The sequence below is a fragment of the Archocentrus centrarchus genome, chromosome 24 (assembly GCF_007364275.1).
Source record: "Archocentrus centrarchus isolate MPI-CPG fArcCen1 chromosome 24, fArcCen1, whole genome shotgun sequence".
NCBI lineage: Eukaryota > Metazoa > Chordata > Actinopteri > Cichliformes > Cichlidae > Archocentrus > Archocentrus centrarchus.
Genome location: NC_044369.1, coordinates 27,170,767 through 27,194,804, shown reverse-complemented (window position 1 = coordinate 27,194,804; position 24,038 = coordinate 27,170,767). Strand labels below are relative to the sequence as shown.

Genomic DNA, 24,038 nt, shown 5'->3' with positions numbered 1-24,038 from the left:
GCTAATGCCTAGCCAATCAATATAAGTCTTTTTCTCTTTACCTCCTGGCTGTAGCTCAGGAGGTAGAGCAGGTTCACCCACTAACTAGAAAGCTGGTGGTTCGATCCCTGGCTGCTCCAGTCTGCATGCCAAAGTATCCTTGGGCAAGATACTAAACCCTCCAGTGCAACTATTGGTGTTTGTGAATGTTAGACAACAAGCACTTAGCCATAGAAACAATGTGAATGGGTGAATGAGGAATGTTGTATAAAGCACTTTGAGTGCTCAGAGTAGAGTAAGTATATAATATATATATATACATTTACCATTCCTTAGTATCCAGCCTAACATATAACTGACTATAAGCCTTTTCCTTTGCCACCTCCCTCTTTGCAGTGCATCTAGCCTCCCAGTACTCGTCTACTTTCTTCATCTCCCTGTTTTTCCCACTTTTCCTTTGCTAAACTCTTCCTTTGAATATTTTCCTGTACTGTCATTCTATCACCAAGTCTCCTTGTCCTCTTTTCTCCGTCCAGAGGAAACACCAAACACCTTCTCGGCAGTGCTGTTCAGCACTACAGCTGTTCTTTCCCAGTCATCTAGTAACTGTTCCCAACCACCCAGAGCTTGTCTCAACTCTTCATTGAACTTTGTGCAACATTCTTCCTTCTTCAACTTCTGCCATTTAATCCTTCCCTCTGACTTCAGTTTTTCTTCTTCTTGATGTCCAAAGCCATCCCTACAGACTGCTATCAAATGCTGCCTAGCAACATTCTCCCAACACCACCTTACTGTCTCCTTTCTCTTTCAGATTGCACCTTGTGCATAAGATGTCGTCCATCTGTGTGCACCTTCCTCCACTCTTTTTGTCACCCTATGTTCTTCCCTCTTCTTGAAATGTGTTTACCACAGCCATTTCCACCCTTTTCACAAAACCCACTACTATTGGTACTTCTGCATTTTTCTCCTTACCAGCATATCTGCCCAACACCTCCAACACTGCACTATCATGTACATATTACCAGACTATAGTTTACATTCTATTATCTTTAGTCACTTTATTATGTCACTTTAGCACTAAATTAATACTGTACTGTATATTCTGTATATTTTGTAATATTGTGTTATAGTTATAGTTTTTGTAATATTGTGTTATAGTTTTTATACTTATATCTCTAATCTCTGTACTGTATATTTTGTAAGATTGTGTTATAGTTTTTTATACTTATTTGTTTTTATGTAAGCACAAAGTACCGCAGCAATTTCCTAATGTCGTGAACCTGTTCACCCATATGGCAATAAAACATTCTGATTCTGATTCTCAGCATATTTATTCTCTTCACCTGCATCTCCTTTGAAGTCTACACCACTCTGCCCCCTGGGGGCACTTTCTACCACTTCATCCAACTTACTCCAGAATTCTCATCTAACTGATAGCCAACCTGTGGGGCATACACACTAACATTCAACATCACCCCTTCGACTTCCAACTTCAAACTTATGATCCTGTCTGTCACTCTCTTCACCTCCACAACACTGTTCACATACGCTTCCTTCAAGATTACCCAGCTACTCCGTTTCTCTTCTTGTCTACAGACTGAATCCACCTCTGGTGTTCCTGGTCCTGCTTTCCTTGCATCTGCTCTCCTGCACACACAGTATATCTACCTTCCCTTCACCAGTCACAGTCCCTACATTTAGAGTCCCTACTCTCACCTCCACATTCCTGCCTTTCCTTTTCTCTCACTGCCTAACATGCCTTTCCTCTGTTCCCTTCTTTTGTCTTTGACCTACAGTAGCACAGTTTCCACTGGCACCCTGTTGGCCAGCAGCACTGGAGGCAGTCATTGTTAATCTGGGCCCAGAACGATCCGGTATAGAAATCTAATTCTTTATGGACAGCACGTTTGATTCGGACAGGATTTTACACTGGATGCCCTTCCGGGCTTGAGACCAGCACTAGAAGTGCACTAGCTTGTGCTCTGTGTTCATAGCAGAATGTTGTGGTGGAAACACACAGCATTAGTGTACAAAGTGAGTAAAACTGGGAAGTGCCCAGTTATAATTGCTACAACCTTAATAGAAACTGTCCAACTCTATAAAATGTTTCTCATGATCTTTTTGGAAATCTTTTGTTCACCAAACTTTACCAAACAGACTGAAAGATTGTTTTCTTGCAAGAAGCCTTATGGCAAAACGTCTCCCACTAGTGAAATCTTCCTGAAAATGGCTGGATGTATGCTTGTATAAAGGCTAGTTTTACCTTGACTTTCTAAAATGCCTTCTTTTCTTCATGGCCTTAAAACAGGAGGCAGAGATTTTCAGGTCCACAACTTGGTAGATAATGGGGTTGTACATTGCGGACGACTTGGCCAGCAATGTAGGAACAACAGACACAGGAATGGGCACCGAGTCTGGCTCACCAAATGCTGACACCACTGACACCACTGCATAAGGGATCCAGGCTATCAAGAAGCCTGCGCAGATGATCATTGCCACCTGGGAAAGAGGACGCAAAATAATATTCAGATCACAATTTTGGTCACTGGAAAGACTTTGTTCCTTAAACTCTTCTCCCTTTGTTCCACTCCATTTTGTCTCATTCACATTGTCTTGGACCTACCTTTGTGAGTTTCATCTCAAGGCTGTGGCTGTTTTTGATGCGGGCATCATAGTGGGAAATTTCCTTAGCAGAGGACTTGACCTTGCAGATGATCATAACATAGGAGAACACAATGATGCCTGCAGGGAGTACAAGACAAAAGAACAAAATGGCCATGACAAAGCTTTGGCCAGACACAGAGGCTTGGGCCAACCACCAGTCCAGGGTACACGAGGTCCCAAAGGGCTCCGGGGCGTAGTTTCCCCAGCCCACCAGGGGCATTATGGCCCAGAAGGCTGCGTACACCCATACAAAGGCCAGGCAAAGGAAGGCATGGTGGCGTTTTAGCCATGTGCCTAGGATTGAAGAAAAAAGCAAAATTAATGCTGATCGACTGGTATAACAGCCAATAAAAACCTGTTTGTAATGCTAAACTCAATTAATCCAAATGCTGTCTTTGTCTTACCTTATTTTATTTTTTTTAACTTCACTTTCACTATGCAGATTATAAACATTCTAGTCTACCAGACTAATTTTCTATGCCATAATGCCTTTACATTGTGGTGAATATTACCCTCAACCTCAACTCTGTCAAGCAATCTCTGCTGCACATTTGCCAGGGTATCCTTTGACTATGTGCAGTTTCAAGAAGATGAAGGTTTTCTTTGTTTTCTTGACAATTTTAGCAAACTAGTTGCTTGGGAATTACTCTTATGCTTATAATATTTTATATTGTTAAAGTCACAACAAATACATGTACATTTTTGGATACTCATATGGTCAAAACTACAATCAGCAAAAATAACAAATTTGTATTAACTGTAGCAGTGACAGCTTTCCCAACATTATTCTTCTTATTAGTATCAACATCTAAAATTTGAGTTTCTATGTGTTACTCTGTGAAAGGTAAAATAACAAGGGTTCAGGTAGTAAAACTACAAATACATTCTGGTCGTGTAGTTATTGGTCATCACCATAACCAGACTCATGGAACAAATACAGCTAGAGTTATAAAGTATGGAGTCTCGCTAACTGTGGCAAGCTTGTTATGCTAGCTAGACTTCACTCGTCTCTCAGATGCAGGTAGGATAAAATATTGTGTAGGAGCTTTACAAAGACATTCAGCAGGTGTTGGAATCAGATGCACAAGGGATAAAGTCCCAACTGGTATCAGTCAACAGTAGCTCGCATTCTTTCACTTTCCAAAAAGAAGAAAAATACTGAATATAAAAGATGTGAAAACTGAGCATTACAGCCATTTTTACACATATCGAAAAAAGTTTTATCCTCTCCTGAAATATGTACTTAATAGCTGCCCTAACAGCAGATAAAAGCAGAAAGAAATCCATCACCAAAGCAAACCATTTTCTTTGGAAACTACCGTAGTGGGATATTTATTAATTCTTTAAACTGACAACATTTTGTGCTGTTGCAATTTGATATCATTTCATATTAAATGTCCAAACGGTGCAACTGAAAGGCAGATTTAATTCTGGGACCAATCAAACGTTTGAAGAGGAAAACATGAGACTGGGAATATTGCGCATATTCTCAGTGCACAATATTAGTTCATTAGTTGAGAGAAGATCCTATAACTTAATGCAGTTATAGGGAAACTGTAAAGCTTAGCAATTCATTCTATTATGAAATCTTGCTGAGGCAGTTTGTTACGCACCATATCGGAGATGGCAAATCTTGAGATATCGGTCAAGACTGACCACAGTCATTGTGATGAGGCTCCCACATCCAAAAAAGAAGCCTGCCCAGCCATAGAATCGACAGCCCTCCCAGCCGAATAGCCAGCGGTGGGAGAAACTAGAAGCAATGAAAAAGGGCTTTCCTGTCACTACAAGGAAAAAGAAAGAGGGGACGGAGATGAAGATGAAGATGAAAAGGAGCAGGCATGAAAGGGAAATGGAACAGGAAAAGGATGAAGACAAAGATCATAAAAGAAGGTAGTTTTGGAGTGGGATGGGAGAAAGAGAAATATTTGATTGGGTCAAATTGTGGAAAACATCACAACTGAGCTAAATAGCTAAAGGTCAGTAATATGACTGGATATAGGAGAGCAAAAGACAGGACAAACTGCTTGAAGTAATTTTAAATGCAAGTGTAGACAAATGTGATTACTGGACTCATCCTGCAAGCCATGATCATTTCAAAGAGGTACATTTTGAACAGGAACTTGTACTAAAAAATAAAAATGAAAGTGTTGATGTGTCACCTGCTCAAAGGTTCGTCAAAGTATCTTCATGTATATGAAAGTAAGTGATTAAATGTCGAGCTCAGCAGTTAATATTTACAAATAGATTTTTACAATAAATAACTGTTGTTCAACGGGTACTGCATAGGTCTATATATGTTTTATACATGAAGTTTATTTGATTCAATATTGATAAAGATATCTGACAATTAAGAGACAAATGAATGATGGAAAGATTGATGAAACCGGGGTTATGGTTATAGTTCTTGTGCTCTGCAGTTGTACTCTTCAATACATATCTATCCTCCAAGTTTGAAGTCAATATGTTGCATGATTACTGAGATACTGAAAGCATGACGGACGGACAGACACACGGATAACAGAAAAGTGTCTCCCTGCCTCTTAGAAGGCAACACAATAAAACTGTCACAAAATGCTCAGAAGCCAAAACTACTAATTCAACACTGAAAAAATATTATCCTTAAAACTGTCTTTGCAAGCCTCCTTTAACAGCCTTACCAGTAAGACACAGCCATGGTAAAAAGTACACTCTGTCACTCCTAAGGTTTTACATATTGGTGTATAATAATACAAGCACTGAACTAGCTAGTCCTTACCAGATCTTAAAATTAGGTAAGTACAACCAGAGACGAGCAACAACACATGGCATTTTAAACATGTCATTATTTATTTATTTTTAAAAAGCCAAAGCACAGAAGCAGTGTGAGTCTGCTCAGTGATTCAGTAGCTTGTAGAACCACCTTTAGCTGCAATAACTGTCTCTATTAGTCTCACACATCATTGTGGAGGCACTTTGGCTTATTGTCCTTTACAACATTGCTGCAGTTCATTGACGTTTTTGAGCATTTCTTAATGCACAGCTCTCTTAAGGTCCCACCACTGCCGTTCACTTGGATTGAGGTCTGGGTCATTGCAGCACCTTGATTCTTTTCTTTTTCAGCCATTCTGTTGTAGATTTGCTGCTCTGCTCAGGATCATTGTCCTGGTGTATGACCCAGTTTGGGCCAATCTTTACCTGTTGGACAGATGTCCTCACATTTGACTGTAGAATACTTTAATATACAGAGTTTATGGTTGACTTGACTACAAGGTGCCCAGGCCCAAATCATCAGCCCTCCACCACCGTGCTTGACAGTTTGTATGAGGTGTTGATGCTCTGCCTTATTGCTAAACACAGCATATCAGGCAGTATTTGGAGAAAAGCAAACATCTCCACTTTGGTCTTATCTGTCCAAAGGACTCTGTTTGAGGAGTTCTGTGGTATGTTCAAATGTAACTGTGCAAACCTAAGCCATGATGCCATGATGGTTTTTAGAGAGAAGAGGCTCTCTCTTGGCAACCCAAACAAGCCATACTTGTTTAATATATTTCTAACTGTAGTCATAGATTTTAACATTCACTATATTGCCAAAAGTATTCACTCACCCACATCAGTGAATTCAGATGTTCCATTCAGTTCCATGGCCACAGGTGTATAAACCAAGCACCTACGCATGCAGACTGCTTCTACAAAAGATCTGTGAAAGAATGGGAGCTCTCAGGAGCTCAGTGAATTCCAGCATGGTACCATAATAGGATGCCACCTGTCCAACAAGTCCAGTCATGAAACCTCAATTATTCCATAGTCAACTGTTAGTGGTATTATGACAAAGTGGAAGTGACTGGGAAAAACAGCAACTCAGACACAAAGTGGCAGGCCACGTAAAATAACAGATGGATGAGTCTGGGTTTGGTGGTTCCAAGGAGAATGGTACATGTCTGACTGCATTGTGCCAAGTGTAATGTTTGGTGGAGGCGGTTATGGTACGGTGTTGTTTTTCAGGAGTTGGGCTCATCCCCTTGGTTCCAGTGAAATAAGTGAACACATACTACTACAAAAAAAAAAAAAAAGGCCATTATATATTTTTTTCATTGTATACTCAGCAGGGTAAAATAAATAATTTTGATTACAGCATTATCAACATGAGTGCTGCATGTTTAAGCAACAGGCGATAAAAGTTAAACTTCTCCCTCCATGTCCTTTTGTGGTGCCAAAAGCCTCCGTTTTGTTTTACATTTAAGGATAAAATGAAAGACTGCATATAACACATCTCATAACAACTTTTAGTTTTGCATCATCAAACAGCAATAAAAAGAGGTGCAAACACTGGTTGTGGTAGCCAGGCTGTGGTCATAGGATTTGTGATGAGAATATCCTTCTAAGACCACAAGGGTTACAGAGCTCAGCACAGAGCTCCACTGTATCCCTCACATCACAATGACTTCCTGACTGCTGTCAGATGTAGGCCCTCTTCCTAGAGAGCTGCTCGGGATTTCACACATAATAACCCAAATGTTCTCTTGGAATCACTGAAACCCAGCAGGGGATATATACACACTTCAACACATGTGCTCACATGTTTGTAGGCTTAACAGCCTTTACATATATTTCTGAGGCATGACTTCTAGCCAGAAACTGTTTTGCTGTTTTGTTTGCTCTTTGGTTTGTGTAGTTCTAATTTTGACCGATGCTGTTACGATGCTGTTTATGAATAGAAAAATGGCAAATCTATATAGAGATGTGGCAGCAAAGCTGTTACCCTGTAATTTCCACTGTTAATGTCTGGCACCAAGACAACAGAAGTTTGTGGCTAGACTTGGCATGTGTCTTCAAAGCAGAGGAGGAATAAATATCTCCGTCAAATAGGGCTGGGCGATATGGACCAAAAATAATATCTCAATATTTTTTAGCTGTATGGCAATATATGATATATATCTTGATATTTTTTCTTCCCAAAAGGTATAAACAAAAAGGCACTTCTGAGTCAAAGCTACATGTCCCAAATGTCACATTCAGCTGTAGATGTACATGAGAAATTTGCTCAAAAATAAACTACTGGCATAATTAAATAATAATGCTCCTCAAATAAATTAATGCTTTTTTCCTCCATAACAAAAGACTCATAGCTGTGCTATTAAAATGTAAACAGAAAAGATGCAGAGCAAAAATAGCAAAATGCTGAATTAGTCTTTAAAAAGCCAGTCTGCAGTGAAGTAGTGGACGCAGTACGAAGACTGTATGTACATAATACATGGTGACAGCGGAGGATTTCAGGTTTCCAAAACTCTCCAAAAGTTGCAGACATCACCAGAAAAAGTTACTAAATTTGTCGCTAGTCGCTTTTTCGCCAGGGGGGTCTGAAAAGCCACAAAATCTAGCGACAAAGTTGCTAAGTTGGCAACACTGCCACGCTGTTACTTCCTGCGTGATTTATGGGTGAAGCTGTAAGGGTGAGGGAGAGAGACGGGGCAGTGTGAAGTTGTGCAGAGACAAATTGGGAGAAGAAAAAGGTGAACTGGTGGATCTACAAGTATGACTGTAACGCGACATAGAGTATATCGATGTAAAAGATATTGTCTCATCTTATTTCTTGTATGAAAATATATTGATATTTCTTAAAAACTTGATATATCGCCCAGCGCTACCGTCAAAGCTTTACAGATTTCCCTGAAATGAAGCCATTGAGCGATTAAGGGCCAGATTTGCTAAGACCTCAGTCACACAGTCAACCTCCAGTCACTAGGGAAGATCTGGTGAGTGGTTGGAGGCTGCTAACTGTCACCAGGTGAAACTGGTCACAAAGAGGGTGCTGCACCAAAAACCTCGTGGTGGTTGGTTTGGTTTCTCTCAGATTGCCACATTCATCCAAGTTGGACTGTTTGCAGACCAACTTGTCTGCAAACAGCCACCATTTACTCTCTGAGCTGTACTGACTACTGCCTGACGAGTAGTTTGCCAGCATTGGCGCCTTCCATGCAAACCAATGGTGACCACAGCAACCTGCTAGCAACCAAAGCAATCACAAGGAGGTTTTGAGTGAAACACCATACACCTCTGCATCTAAATTCAGGGCAAATTATTGAGTCAAAAAAATTCACAGACCCAAAAAGGAAACAAATAATCGAATAACCAAAATAATACAGTATAAGAATCAGTTTTACCCTTTTTATTTTTCTCCAGAAACAGCACAGTACTTCAGCTCAATGAGAGGCAGACAAAGAGGAATCAGCATGTTATCATAAAAATGATAAATGGTTTGGTTCTTATAGAGTATTTTTCTACTCCACGAGTACTCAAAGAACTTTATACAGCATCCCTCATTCACCCATTCACACACACATTCATGCAAACACTTTCTATCTAACATTCACAAATACAATCACACTCCGATGAACGCATCGGGAGCAACTTGGGGTTCAGTATCTTGCCCAAGGATACTACAAGCTGGAGCACCCAGGGCTCAAACCACCAATCTTCTGATCAGTAGATGAGCTGTTCCACCTCCTAAATCACAGCCACCCCTAAGGGGAAAGTCTTCTGTCAGAAATTGCTGGGGACAGTATGGCCTCCTGAAGGTGGGGAATTCTGTTCTCTGAATAAATCTGACAGCTCACGTGAAGCTCAGGTTTTAGAAGTCAAATTGCATTTTGACGGACATTTAAAAATGGTATTAAGGTAGTGTAGTGTAACTTGCTGCAGAAAGAGGAAGTGCCCAGTCAAGTGATTGACACAGCCAATGTGAGTTTGCTAATCAACTTCTTTTTTTGACAGTGGCATGCTGGGGACTTTACAGGGACTCAGCTGCCTGTAATACCCAATTCAAGACACACAGTTTGCATCTGTATTGGGATTCTTCCCTTCACCTTGACGTGCCACATTAAGGTCAATTCAGTTAAATTTTGCTCTGTTGCATCAAACCAGACTCAGGACCTGAATTATTGAAGGCCAGACTCTAAAGATTCAGGATGAGGACTCAATAAAGAGCTACAAGACAGAGGCAGACCTTTGGCACTGCACTTAGCCTTTTGAGCAGCCATCCCAAACCCACTGTATACTCATTCTAGCAGCACTCCTTGTCGCTACTATCAGAGCCACATGATGTGCAAAATGCATTTGTTTTTTTTCCCTGTGTTAAATAATGGCATGTATAAGTGTTGCTCATGAGGAAATATTTATTATATTGCATATCCTACAAAATTCATTATGGCACCCAGTTCATGAAAAAAATCCACAAATCTCTGATTGTAATGTCTGTACTAGATGTAAAGATGACTTGTTCTGGACCATCTGAGCGATGTCATAATCTTTATTTTCCGCAGGGCCAAAAAATAATTTCAATAATGGAGATTACTCATAATGTTAATGTATGTGTCCTCTGTGATCAAGAGAGAAGTCTGTTCTAGATCCTTCTGCCCTTACAGATGAGATAAAGTCAAAGTCAGTCATAATAAGTCAGCATAATAAGCCAATCTTTAACTAGTTTTTGTTTTTTACATTTATATTATTTTTCTAACAATCAAGGAGAGCACAGCATGTCCTTGTAAGGCCCGGTGAAAAAGGCTTACTGAGAAAGCCAGTCAAGCAAGGAGGATTACTCAGGATTACAGCACGGAGGATAAAGCATTATGCAAGCTATAAATATGTGACTACTTTTACATCAATTTATATGTGACTATGTAAATTTAGTTAAATGGTGTCTGAGATATGTCTTAAAAGCTGGATATGAGAGTGTAAAGTTAAAAACATTTAGATTATATTTCATTGTCAAACAATGGATTCAGTCAGATCTATGATCACTTTAAACTTGGCATTAGGCATCACTTGTGAATTGGCAGTTTTGCTAAAATGTGATGGGTTTATATCTCATATTTTGACATCCACTGTTCCTGTTAGGTAAATTAATTTTTAAAATACAGTATATGTATGTTTGTGATGCTTTCTTTCATACACGCGCATGTGGTGTGTATGTAAGTACCCATATTACATATTATTTATGTAAAACCCATTGTGTTTTAACATTTAATCTGTCATGAATCACATAAGATGACAGGAAAGAAATTAAATGCCAACAGCAAATCAAAACCACTGTGAGGGTTATTAAGGACCTCTACTTGAACCTCAAACTTCAAGTAGCATGAAGGAGTGGGACGTATGTTGGTATATCACTTTATCTGGAAATTAATTATCTGCCTTTTATTGTTTTTTTTAAAAACATTTTTATGATTACACAGACCAGCAAACACAGAGAACTTACTGCTGAATAGAAGGGGCTTTTTGTAAAAGGCACTTCACAGACTGAAAGAGGCCACAAGTAAAACAGAAAGGGTGTAAAGAGCATGTAAAAGCATAACCCTGAAACAACCAGAGCTAGTCAGTACCAGTGTGTCCAAAAGTTGCAGTTGTAGACCACAAGCCAAACAGAAACAATTAACAGAGTTATCCATGTTATGCTTAGTAATGATCTCAACTGTGTGTGTTTAAGATGTCTGCTTTCCAATATTGTGTTTTCATCTAAATACCAACTGTCGCTATTTTTCATCTATGCATTATGGTACCAACAGTTGCCTTCACAGATCCGATACACATGCAGCAACATTACAGGGACTTTATCAGAGCTGATTCAATGATAACAGCTGCTGGCGACAGAAATAAGGAAGATGGAGCTATTTTTAGGCCCCATTCTCTTGATTTGACCACTGATCCCTTCCAGCCACTTTTAAATGATAACCAAGTCTATGGCCACCACCCACCATCCTGCTATTACAGTTTAAGAATGTGAATTAATGTGACTAAAACAGTCATCCAAAATATTGACATTTGACTCAAAATTGAAAGTCATTGGTTTTCGGTCTAAGCCTTTATTTGGCAGCAGTTGAAAGACGTGGGAAGCAGAGAAAGAAAGTCAGGGACTGGCATGAAACCAATGGTCCAGGAATCACACCATGGAAGAACTGCTCGGGGCACATGCACCCATGTCGTATGAGGCAACCCTCGATTATCAGGTCACAAAGAGGATGTCTGTCTTTCGTAAACTGTAAAACCATTGTTCAGTTAGGGTTAACTTAGTTAAATTAGACGTCCACACTCGGTTAGAGATGTTTTTCCCCATTACACTGCCTTAATATTTCCACCACCTCTAAAGCATTGCATTTTTCTTTTCTTTTCTTTTCTTTCAAATCTTTCTTGAACCAAAATCAATTACTGACCATATGGTGACGAGTATCAGCTTAACAGTTAAAACTGTATTAAGTCAGAACATTTCTTTGGTCCTTTTTTTCCTTCTTTCAGCCTATAGTTTTACTAATTCATTTAGCTTGTTTTCATAAGTCTCTTCTCCACTCTTCATCACGCCCTCCACCACACACAGTGGACTCTTTAACAGGCAAACACACACTTGGTTAAGCAACAAGTTTAGGAATTTAACTAGGGTCTCTGCAAAAAGAATCAAACCAACAGACACACACACTCCCCACACATACACTCATACATGTATAGTGAGACAGAGGAACAGAACATACTATCATCAAGTCTTCCAAAAACCTGTGAACTGCAGCCTGATTCAGAGTTTCTTTGCTGATACGGGTCATCAGTGTACCAAAACATTCTGACCTTTAAGTGAGTACCCAACTGACCCATTTTTGAATAAAACGCTTCAGTTTTTCTCAATAGAGTGATGTCATCATTCACATCACAAGGCAGCAGACTGGTTTGAAAAACACTTATTGTGAAGGAGGAAAACTGAGTAAGTAGCTGCAGGGGAAACACATGGGCTGATGAGCCAAATCTGTTCACTTTCAGGGTGCACATGGTCTTTGTCTTTGTTAATTACAGACTCTGTATGCACAGCGCGGGGCAGACACAGGTCAGCATCCCATGCTGATGTGTGCAAACACCAGAATCCATACAGAGCATGCAGATAAGGTCAAAACTCATCATAAAAAAAGCCCCACTGATGGTGTACGGCATTTCACCAATGTCAGCGCTTTTAAGGTGAAAATTTTACAGGCATTCTACAATCACAATTCTAACCAAGAGCTTGTCTTGGTTAGTTTTTTTGCATTATGTGGGCTGTTTCTTGAAGGAGAAATAATCTTATGTCGGAAATTATATAACCTTGATGTCAAAGGTTCTCTGGTCCCGACAGTTTTGAAATTCAGATGTTAACTGGGCTAACACATTGATTGCAAGTACGCTGAACATAGTGAACACTGGGGATGGCTGTGACAAGATCTCTATTATTAATTTATTTATTTACAACTGGAGTTGTTACACTACAAAAAATATCTTGTATAAAGCTCTTTTACACAATGTAGCAATCTTTTATTTCTATCTCTCTGATTTGTATGGATGGTATGGGTGATTTAACCACCATCCTACCAGAAACTGGACAACATCAACCCCTGTGGAATCACCTCATATGGAGGATCCTCATTCAGCTTTTTTATTTATCAAATAAATAAATCATCATCATCAGTGTTACAAAACTATTTCTGTTTAACAGTAAAAATGTCTGGCCTTGTGAAACCCAGTTCAAACAAACTGACAAAAATCAAGTATTTGGAAAATTATGAAATCTCTCAATACTGAGTAAAAAAAAAATCCTCTTTCTAACTTTCAAACTGGACTTTCAAGGTTACCGTATTTTTCAGACTATAAGTCGCTCCGGAGTAGGGTTTAATCCCGGGATCCGGGATTCCCGGGAAATGCGATCAGAACCATTTCCCGTTTCCCGGGAAACGTTAGACGGGAAACCGGGAAAAAAGTCGCGCGCGTTGATTTGACTTTCACAAAGAAAAGAAAGCTTCAGAATGTTAAATTTAAGGAAATATTGAGAGAAGGGTTCGTTTAATGCGAAAAGCATTACTCTTCATTTCAGGCACGTTCAGCCTCCGTTTAAGGCTTCAGCCTTCATCTCAAGCGTTTTAATAGAGGTATTACACAGTTGTACTTTTTTCCTCTTTAATTTGTTGAAATCGTAGGCAATGTGTTTACCCTAAGGTATTTTGTATTATATAATTTTATATTATATATTGTTATATTGCATTATATAGCCTATAAAATATGCCTGCCCTGAACAATAAAAAAATATCTGTTTAACTTCGAGTGTTTCTTTTCCTCGTTTGCAGCCGCTTACTAACAATCATGAATTAGGATACGGGCCTAATGTGTGAAGAAAGTATCATGAAATAGATACTTTAACATATTTCGCTTTTAAAATGGAGTTGAGTAAAATGTATATTTTTTAGGCTATAAGGATTGGCCAGTTTTTCAATAGACGATTCACAGCGAACCTACTTTAACCCTCAGACACGGTGTTATAAATTTGCTGTTGCCAGAATGGCAATGATCAAGTCGTAGTGCATTACTCAAGGCCCTGTGTTATGCCATATTATAGTGTAGTACGGTAGTTAACTTTTCAATGACTATTACAGCGTTCCACTGGTGGAGATATAGCGCAACAGATGTCGCCACGACAGCGTGGCTGAGCCTTTATCAATGCTGTGGAGATGAACCGTATTGTTTTGCACCAGCAGTTGTAAAATATCTTGGTATAATTCCATGTACAATGGAGGAATATTCGAATTATATTTGTTAAGGGAGTGTTGAGGAACGATACAACACCGCATAGCTCGAGCACTCGAATGCCGAGATGTAGGTTTTATTGCGTTAATCAAGCCGACGTTACCCCCTACTGGGCATAACAGGACATAGCTGGAAAGCTACCTCTACAATATCACAATAGGTTAAGGCCGACACAGGCTACAGAAGGCCTAATTAAAATAAAAAAATAAATAAACTTTTTTCCCGGGATTTGATTCATGTCATTTTCGGGAAAAATATTAAACCCTACTCCGGAGTATAGGTCGCACCAGCCAAAAAATGCATAATAAATAAGAAAAAAAACATATATAAGTCGCACTGGACTGTAAGGCGCATTTTTTTTTCTATGGGTCAGGGGGGATTTATTTGATAGAACCCAAGACCAAGAACAGACATTCCGTCTTGAAAGGCAATTTAAAATAATAATGGATTAAAGAACAGACCGAACAGGGTTACGCCTACGTTATGCTAACATAACGCATTCAGCTACATGACGCACAATGAACTGAGTACGTGTCTTGTATGTTAACGTAACATTAACAGTTATTCAGATAACCACAGCATAAAGAACATACTAACAAGTTTACCAAACAATCAATCCATTGAATTCTTCCTCCTCTGTGTCACTTCTAAACAACTCCACACACTCCGTAGGTAGACGAAGCACCACTTCCTCTTCTGTGTAGCTTGTGCCAGACTCATTGTCAGTTGCAGTTCCAATTATTCTGGCCTTTCTGAATCCCGACAGGATGGTTTCGGTTGTCACTGAAGCCCATGTTTTGTTGATCCATCCAATGACTTCCAGGAAAGTTGGGTGGCGCATTCTCCCAGTTGCCGTGAATCTGTGCTGTCCATCCATCATCCACTGCTCCCACAGGTTACGCAAGACTGCCTTAATGCTCCGGTTCACAGAGATGTCAAGTGGCTGGAGTATTTTGGTTAATGTGTTAATAATTTCACATATAAGTCGCTCCGGAGTATAAGTCGCACCCCCGGCCAAACTATGAAAAAAAGTGTGACTTATGAGTTATAGTCCGGAAAATACGGTATTATAGTTAACTAAAACTAGACTTAAAACTAGGATTTGATGTGGGAAAAACTTAATTAATAAAAATACAAAATAAATATATTATTGTATTATATTATAATGTATTATATTTCATAACAGTAAACCCTTCAGCAGACATCCGATTACCTTCTGCAAAACTATTTTACCCTAATTTGGAGGCCTTGTCCTAAGCTTTTAGTCACCCCTGGGTTAGTAAAGATACAATACATAATCCAGAAAAAATACGTTTTCTATATTAACAGTATTCATTAAATTAAAACTATTTTAAGCATACTGTAAGAGACTGATATTCTGTGATTATCTTTAACATTTCTACAAATACTTTTTGGTAACCACATCCTAGAACAGACACAAAATATCCATGGTGAGCAAATTAGAGAAAGTACATACTGCATGCTGTTCAAGGGTGTACTATTACATAATGTCTATTTATATAATCTATAACAATAAGCCAGATATAATGCTTACTTACAAGGTATTCACATCATATTATACTCGTGCATACAGGAATATTACTACATAGTGTACCATAATATACAATCTGCTGATATCAATGATATTAGTGCATTATGTATAACATCACTATAATCATAAGGCTAATCAATAAGGCTGCAGCCTAGAACTGATGTTATTATAAACAGGCTGGCTCTTTACCCACAAATTTGGATTCTCCAGGTTCTCAGGATCTAGCTACTACAACTGTATAACAACATAGGTAAGATGCTAGATATGGGGAATCCCCACTCTCTCCATTTCGATCATTAATGGTCAAGTGGGTATAGCCACACAGCACAATATGATCACATGATTAGGCTAAGACAATCAGCCATGACTGCAGGCAAGCCATAAAGTGCTTTGATCCAGTCTATGAAGGATAAACCAAATCCAATCTTGTGTAAAGCTGCTAGTAGAAACTTCCAGTTTGGCCACCAATATTAATGACTGTGTGTTTATGCCACACGGCATAAACACACAGTGATGACTTCAAGAATGCGGAGAAAATAGCAGTTCTAGGTTGAGGGGTGATGGATAGAATCTGACACTTAGAATAGCTTTCAAAGTTCCTGACAAGGGTGGCAAAGAAACACGGAGAACCACCATCAGGAGTCCTAACATCCATCAGCATGCTCGTAGAGGGAACCGATATATGAGATGGACCAATAAAACGCAAAACAAAACAAACAAAAAAAAAAACAGAGCCGGAGAGAAAGAGATGTCACACTTTTTTGGAGACCTTATTTCCTTGTTTCAACATGTTGGCTTGCGGTAGAAGAAACTGGAAAACCTCCAGATTCAACCGACTGGTGGAGAGAGCTGAGAATAGCTCCTCTGTTAAACTACACTGTTAATCCTCAGCATTATACAGTAAAGGTCTGATATTTCAGCATTTCAGATGGTAGTGAAATGCATGAGTGACCTCAGATCAGGAACCATGAACTGTTTTTTTTTCCTGCCCATTTGTCAGGAAATTGAAGCAGCATGAGGGGATGTCCTGTACTTCACTGAACTGGCTGAGCAGGGGCAGCGCTTAAGAGAGGAAATCAAAGCTTTCATGTAGGAAGACACATGTTTCTCAGCTCACTGATTCAAAGTGGGTCATAATCTTTTTTTAGTTGTCACTACACAGAGGTGTGACATGTTCAATTAGAAGCTGCAGGGCCCAAACAAGCAAGTCAATGTGGCTGTGGAGAGTGTCAAAGCAGTCCTCATAAAACTGAGGTTCTGAATAATCCTGCTCACTAAGAAAAGCCTCAGCATGCAGGCATGCAATAAAAGTCCACCTTGAGGCATACAGTGGATGCCACAATCACAAGAATCTCCAATCAGTAGACAACCTTAAGATAAGAGTTTGAGTAATTTTTTTATTTCCTTTCTTTTGTTAGAACAGAACTATGTGGTCAGCTTCCATGATTTCAGTTAAAGGCAATTGATCAAATCCATTGGTGTTCTTCATTTGTGCCCAAGCTCTCCTTTGGCAGCTGAATGTGTCATCTCTTTTTAGATCTTAGCTTCTTATCTCTTGTCTCTCTTATCTTCTACTCCCAAGTCATCACTTTTCAACAAGCAGGGTTACTGTTGTGAAGGGGCATATTTAATATCAAACCATGACCTTTTCCTAAACATAACCAAATATTTGCCAGCACCTAACAAAGTAGTTTTCAGTGTGTAAATTGCACCAGTGAGTCAAAGCAAAATAAAAAAAGCCAGTAAAAAAAAAAAAAAAACTTCCCAACATAACAGAAACCCCATTCCCCCAACCCGGTGACTTATAGCACAACCAGCCCTCTAATCATCTCACTTTCATTTCAATTCAATTTGGTTTTATTCATGTAGTGCCACAGAACAAACAGTCACCTCAAGGCACTTTATATTGTAGGTAAAGACCCTACAATAATTACAGAGAATACCCAACAGTCAAAATGACCCCCTGTGAGCAGCACTTGGCGACAGTGGGAAGGAAAAACTCCCTTTTAACAGGAAGAAACCTGCGGCAGTACCAGGCTCAGGGAGGGAGTCCAAAATGGGACTGTTATCTTTTGGTAGCCATTGTTATCATTACCAGTGGATCAATACAGTGACAGCAAATTTCACACTGTAACTGATATTGACAAAATTGTATCGTATTATGCCCCACGACAGTAATGTGTTAATGCTAAAGGAGCGGACAGTGCATAGCAGTGTGAATCCAATGATGTGCATCAGCATGTAACACGTTGGGGTAGGAAAGGACTCTCACTGCTGCCTTCAAGTCTCTTGCAGAGCCTTTCACCTGGTGATCATAGCCAAATGATTGAGCTGCAGTGCAACACTGTCCTGACACTCGACTTAGTGAGGCACGATGTAAAACTAGGATATAGACCACGTTCTGTAGTTATCAAAACTCTTCAAGCAAGGAATATGTCTGTTTGGAAGCATATATCAAACTTTAATAAATCAACAAACAGACTGCCGCTTATCTCCAGACTGCTCTGGCTCCTTTGGTACAACTACAATATGTCTTACAGCAGATACTAGGCACATGTAGAACAAAAAGTGATTAAAATATCGTGTACTGTTAAAATTCATAGTTTTTTTTTTTTCATGTATTAGCAGGAGTTAAATCAGCACTCTCAGTGATCCCAGATAGACACAATTTATTGCTGTAATAAAACCAGCTACAGCCACTCTTAAATTTCACTGTAATTTAAGGTGTTATGTCTATCACTTTAAAGCAATGGGGTCACAGCAGCTGCCACAATTTTCACACATTTATTGATACAGAATGTGCGCCAAGCTGACTTATATGGCTGACCAAGATGGTCTGCTGCTTGTTATGCTTGTAGTCAATGCAATTTACCTTTGTGCTTTGAAGTGAAATTACAAATTGCAAAACTGTTACTGCATAATTAATACTGAAAATTTCAGATTACTGAACAGTGTCAGGCATATCGCATCTTTACAGTTGCACAAGTGCTATTAATTACTAGATAAAAGTAGTCTGTAATAAAGACATGAACAACAATTCTCCCAATATAAACAATATCGCTCAGCTAACAGTTCATGTCACGCCATCTATGTCACCCAAAATAATGTAGCGGTGTTGTAAGCCTGAGAGATACAGTACCTGATATGCCAAAATCAAAGATGGCTAGGTTAACAGTCATGAGCTCAGGAGGTTTTAACTTGGTCTTCCGTTTGATGGTCATATAAATCACATAACCATTTCCTGTTGCAGACATGAGTCCTGTAAGGGAGAGCAAGAGAAAGAATGAGAACATACCAACTGACTCTTTGCAGGTGTTTTTATATATATATATATATATCACTTATTTTAGGGATAGTGGTCACAACATTTGTTATCACATAATTAATAATATCGATGCAAGTTGACACACCCAGGTTCAGTTGGTTATTAAGGGTGTGTTTACACACCCGTGATATATTTGATTGTATTAACTATTTGTGTACAAACAATCAGTGAGTTTTGTAGGTCTTATGAGACCTACATATTTCACCCAGGGCCACACTGAGTTTGGTGGCTACTGAGCCACAGAGAAAGGAAAAGAACATTCAAAAAAAAATCTAACACAAAACTAGCTAACACAAAAACCTGTACACCATAAAGCTGGCAACACACAATATTATGACATATGTATGTAAACTTTTGAATGAGGATCATTTCATTATTTTCTTTATTGCTATTTTCTGTCTAATGATTGTACTATTCTATGATAGGCCACATTCTAGTTTAATTTGAATCCACCAAAACAGTGAATAATGTGATTTCTCCCTTTTTTTTAAAAAGAATTTGATACATTTTACAAATTCTGCCAGGGTATGTGTGAACCTGTGAGTACAACTGCATAAATCCCTACACAAAAAGGAGGGTGTCCTCTATACAGCCAAAAAGTGCTAAACACTGAAAGGCCTTTAACTGAAAATATATATTTGGACTAAGTTTCTCATCATATTAATTTATGTATTCTCATTTCAGAAGATACATGTAATCCATGAAAGCACCATAAAAGTGTATATTCTTGCTGTCGCTGGACCAACACAACACATTTTAACAATGAGGTCACTGTTTTCCTTCACTGTTAGCTAGTTAGCTACCCAACAAGGTAGCCTGTGAGTTTCACGTGTTGTCAACAGAAACACGGAGACTCAAATCATGCCAATATCACATTTTTCAAACCTTACCCAACTTATTGAAATAACAAATTGATCATCCAAAACAAACCAAACACAGAATGTTTTATTTTCATGTTCATTAATTCAGAACAGCAGGCTAGATTAACTTCTCTCCTGTGAAATATAATTTCCTCTGACCCAAGCAATATTATGAGTGTGTTCACCACACATTTATGTTTGGAACAGCTTGACTTCCCTTGAGTACTGAAAGATGAAAGGATGTCATGTGTGTAGAAATCATCAGTTCTGATATTATAACATTTGTTTTCAGTTTTTGAAAGTAGAAAAGTGAATGTGTTTGTGAACAAACACAAGTCAATACATAAAAGTTTGTGTTCGTGTAAACAAAAAAAAGCGAGACAATTCATATCCAGGAACACAAATCAGTAGTTGTGAGTATTTCACAAACTGCTATGAGACTTGCAGTGGTAAAAAGATGACACACTGTTTAGGCTGGTCAGAAACCAGCTCCAGGATAGAGGAAAGTACAAGGCGTACCACTGTAGATCTCTGTGAAATAATCTAGGTAGTAACATGATGTACATATTTATGTTCAGGATAGCTTGACTCTAGTTAAATAGTAAAGGACTACTGCACATTTCCTCTAGGCTATATACATCTATACTGAAGTGTTCTTTAAAGTTGGAACCAGCACCAACATTTATTTTTCATGGTTAATGGATGGATGGATGGATGGATGGATGGATGGATGGTTAATATAAAATATTCAGCCACCTTGTACCTCTGTTTTGGGCCATCATCTCCTGATAAAAGAAAAAAAGAAAACGCTGATAAAACATGTGCCTCTTTAGCAGTGGTATATTATTAAATGGCTCGTCACTACCTGTGTCGCCTGCTGTGTGGTGATGAGCAGAGTTTTTCTGTCTGCTGCTGGATATAAATACAGGGGCCTGTTGTGTTTCACATTTTCAGTTGCATTTTATTCACAGATTTAACCTATAATAAAAACTTTTGGCCAATGCCTAATGCTTAATCAAACAATTACAGTTACTTTAGCCACACTAAATATGGCAATGCTACACAGCTAACATGTTAACAATCACAACTTTATAAAGTGTGTAACGTTAACACTTCAACAACAACAACTACAGAAGTCAGACCTGTGAAGCAAACAATTACCTATGAAGATGTTGAAATGAAAGAAATATAAAAATGAAGATAGTCTTAAAGCTAAATATTTAATCATGAAAACTTTACAAGTAAGTCAAGTGAAACTAACGCATCAGTCAACTTCATAAGGGAATGATGAAACTCTTCAGTGAATAAAGCCAATTACAGGCCAATGTTGTGAAAAATTAACAAAATTAACATTTAAATGTCTAGTAAATGTTCAAATTGCAAGAAAGTATTTATTAGAAAAACTGATTAGAAAAATCACATTATCTTCAGTGTAGTACTACGTCCTGAAAACTTCTATTACTGTTTTTTTTTTTTTTAAAAAGTAAACATGCTGTTAATGCTCTGAGAATCAATGTGACAACCCCTCCAACACGCCCAACAGTCACGGCCCGATATGACACTGTCACACAAATGCATTTTGTTTGCTTCACTGGCTTACCAATAATTTTTCTTTCATAAATATCTGGAATTGTTTTTCCTGTTTTTCAAAACTGCATGGGGTAAACTGCACATTTATTCAAATGCAGAGTAAATTACAAAAGGAAGCTGCACAAAATATCTCAATCATCTCTAATCATGTGTCTGTTCAGCTTCTATTGTAGTTTTCGTGAGGTCATTTTATAAAATAGCTGTCAATGAATGCTAATACGATTGCCTGAACTATCATGGAAATCAGGCAGAACAACCAAATCCAAAAGTCTTTAGAACCTTTATGAAGTATTAAAAAGGCTGACAGTGCCGTGTAGCCTTAAGGCAGTCACATACTCGTGTTTGTACAGGCTGCTCAACTTTTCTGGGAAATACAAAAATAAATATGAAACACATTAAAACTAATTTGAAAGAAAACTAGAGAAAAACTGTTTTATGAGGATTTTCTTTACCCAAAGGGCTTGGCCCTTTCTTAGAAAACACTGACAGCAAGAGTTCATCTATTAAGGAGCCGTGTGAACAGTGAACTTCAGCATCTTAAACAGAGTAAATACAGTTAGATACAATCAATGGATACTCAGGTCAAGTATTTGGACAATGACAGGTTTGTAGCTTTGCCTTTGTACAGTATACCAACACAGATGCTCTGCTAGGCCTTTGCTGCAGCCACCTGCAGTACATGCACTGCCCAATCAGTTTTACAGCATTTGGCTGAATCTGAGCAGAGAGGAGAGCCCTGTAGACTCCAAGATTCATCCACTTCTATCAGCAGTCACTTCATCAATAAACATCAGTGTCCCAGTTCCACTGGCAGCCATACATGCCCGTGCCATAACATTTTCATTTTTTCTTTCCATCTGATTCTTTATTTCATTCAGGAACTGTGTACAAGATACATTAATCGCATAAAGAGAAATGACGCTTTGTGCCAGATTATTTTAGGCCACTCCACTCCTGTTTGCTGTCTCTGACAGGTTTATTTGGCTAATTTGTAGCCATAGAAAGACTGCAAAGCCACTGCATCTCAGTTCATTATACTGACCACTTAAAAGGTCAGTATGAGATATACTCATTCTGCCAATACCTGTCCACTGACCTCAGCACAAACAGGCTTGGTTATGAAAGCATAAACCAAGATATCATGAGACATTCAGCACCCCAATTAATATTAGATGTTTTATTTTACCGCAATACATGATTATGCTCATTATGTGGTCTGCCCAGTTTTGACTGGATCCACATACATGGCTTTTCAGGAAGTTGCTCATAGTTGATGGTAAATGGCGGGTTTAGGTCAGTGTAAATGAGTTGGGTCATGCATGCTGCCTATCAGTGCAGGAGAGCTGAATGCAGGAGGAGCATTCAGGTAAAAATCAGATGAATTACCAACCTGAACTTCACCTGTAGACCTTCACCTTCACCTTCACAGAAACAAAAAGCAAGCATTTTCTGACATTTTGTATCAAATCTCATAAGTTCGTACTTTACAACTTACAAATGTTAGTTTTTCAGTCCAGTGCTTCAGCATCTTCAGGTTGAAATATAAAGTGAGCACAAAGGAAGCCATCCTCGGCTTTAAATTATTTTACATACATTTGAAAGAAATATTTGTTATAAACTGTTCAGAATAAAAGCCAAACTTCAGTTTCAGCTTGACCATTTCATTCCAGTTCTACTTTGGTGGAAAACCTTCATTTTTAGCTCGGCCGTTTTGAAGAAAAGTCGCACTATTGTTGTAGACTTGGGGTCGACGTCTGTTCCACAAAAACTTTAACACTGGCCATAGGATGTTCAAATTCACACCACAGATGCATACTGTTCAATCTGGAGTCATCAAACTTCACACACTTCACTATAACAGCCCAACCGAGCGTTGGCAGACCTGCCTCCATCTTCATAATGCTAAACTACTCCACTGTAAAACCTTTGACAATTTAATCAAATCAAAATTAACTGAAAAAAATTGAGTAAAAAAGTCTGGTAACACTGCATCTCCATAGTGAAATGACAGAGATTGTGTGGGATAAACTGGTCGCCCAGTCAGCTGCTTCCCATTCAGCCTGTTTGTTTTTGCACAAACATTCTTTTCACTGCTGAATAAACCAGATTCATTTATGAGGTTTTATTTATAAGGCCACTTGAAGGAAAAATAATTTAATTAATAGCACAATGAGGAGACTGTACATCTCCTCACTTCCATGTACTCATATGATGCACAGCACCAAGAAAAGATATAATAGAAAACACAGACTGCCAAGACCAGGCTGTAAGAGCATTCCCACAAGAAGGAACAATGTGTGAGAATGGTTTACCACACTAAACAAAAAATGACCCCCCCGCTGCCTCTTCCTCAGCCCATCTGTTTCTCTCATCATAGATTATGCTGCTCTATTCTCAGATAGGTACAAATCAAATTAGACCACCTGACTTATTGAATATACAGGCATATACAGTAACAAATGACACATCAGTGCCAGAGAAAAAAAAGATTAGCCTCCTTTCC

General features: G+C 38.7%; 1 protein-coding gene across 3 annotated transcripts in view; it reads right to left on the bottom strand.

Moving 5' to 3' along the window:
- The window catches only part of opn5 (opsin 5), a 60,604-nt gene that overhangs the window by 1,606 nt on the left and 34,960 nt on the right, over window positions 1-24,038 (bottom strand). For 2 of the 3 annotated variants that reach the window (XM_030720830.1, XM_030720831.1), the window contains 4 exons: window positions 18,900-19,019; window positions 4,257-4,427; window positions 2,603-2,937; window positions 2,243-2,478 (listed from right to left, as the gene is read on the bottom strand). In XM_030720830.1, the coding sequence (XP_030576690.1) occupies window positions 2,243-2,478; window positions 2,603-2,937; window positions 4,257-4,427; window positions 18,900-19,019 (862 nt within the window). The remainder of the gene's footprint in view (window positions 1-2,242; window positions 2,479-2,602; window positions 2,938-4,256; window positions 4,428-18,899; window positions 19,020-24,038) is intronic. The other variant, XM_030720833.1, reaches the window with a different exon arrangement.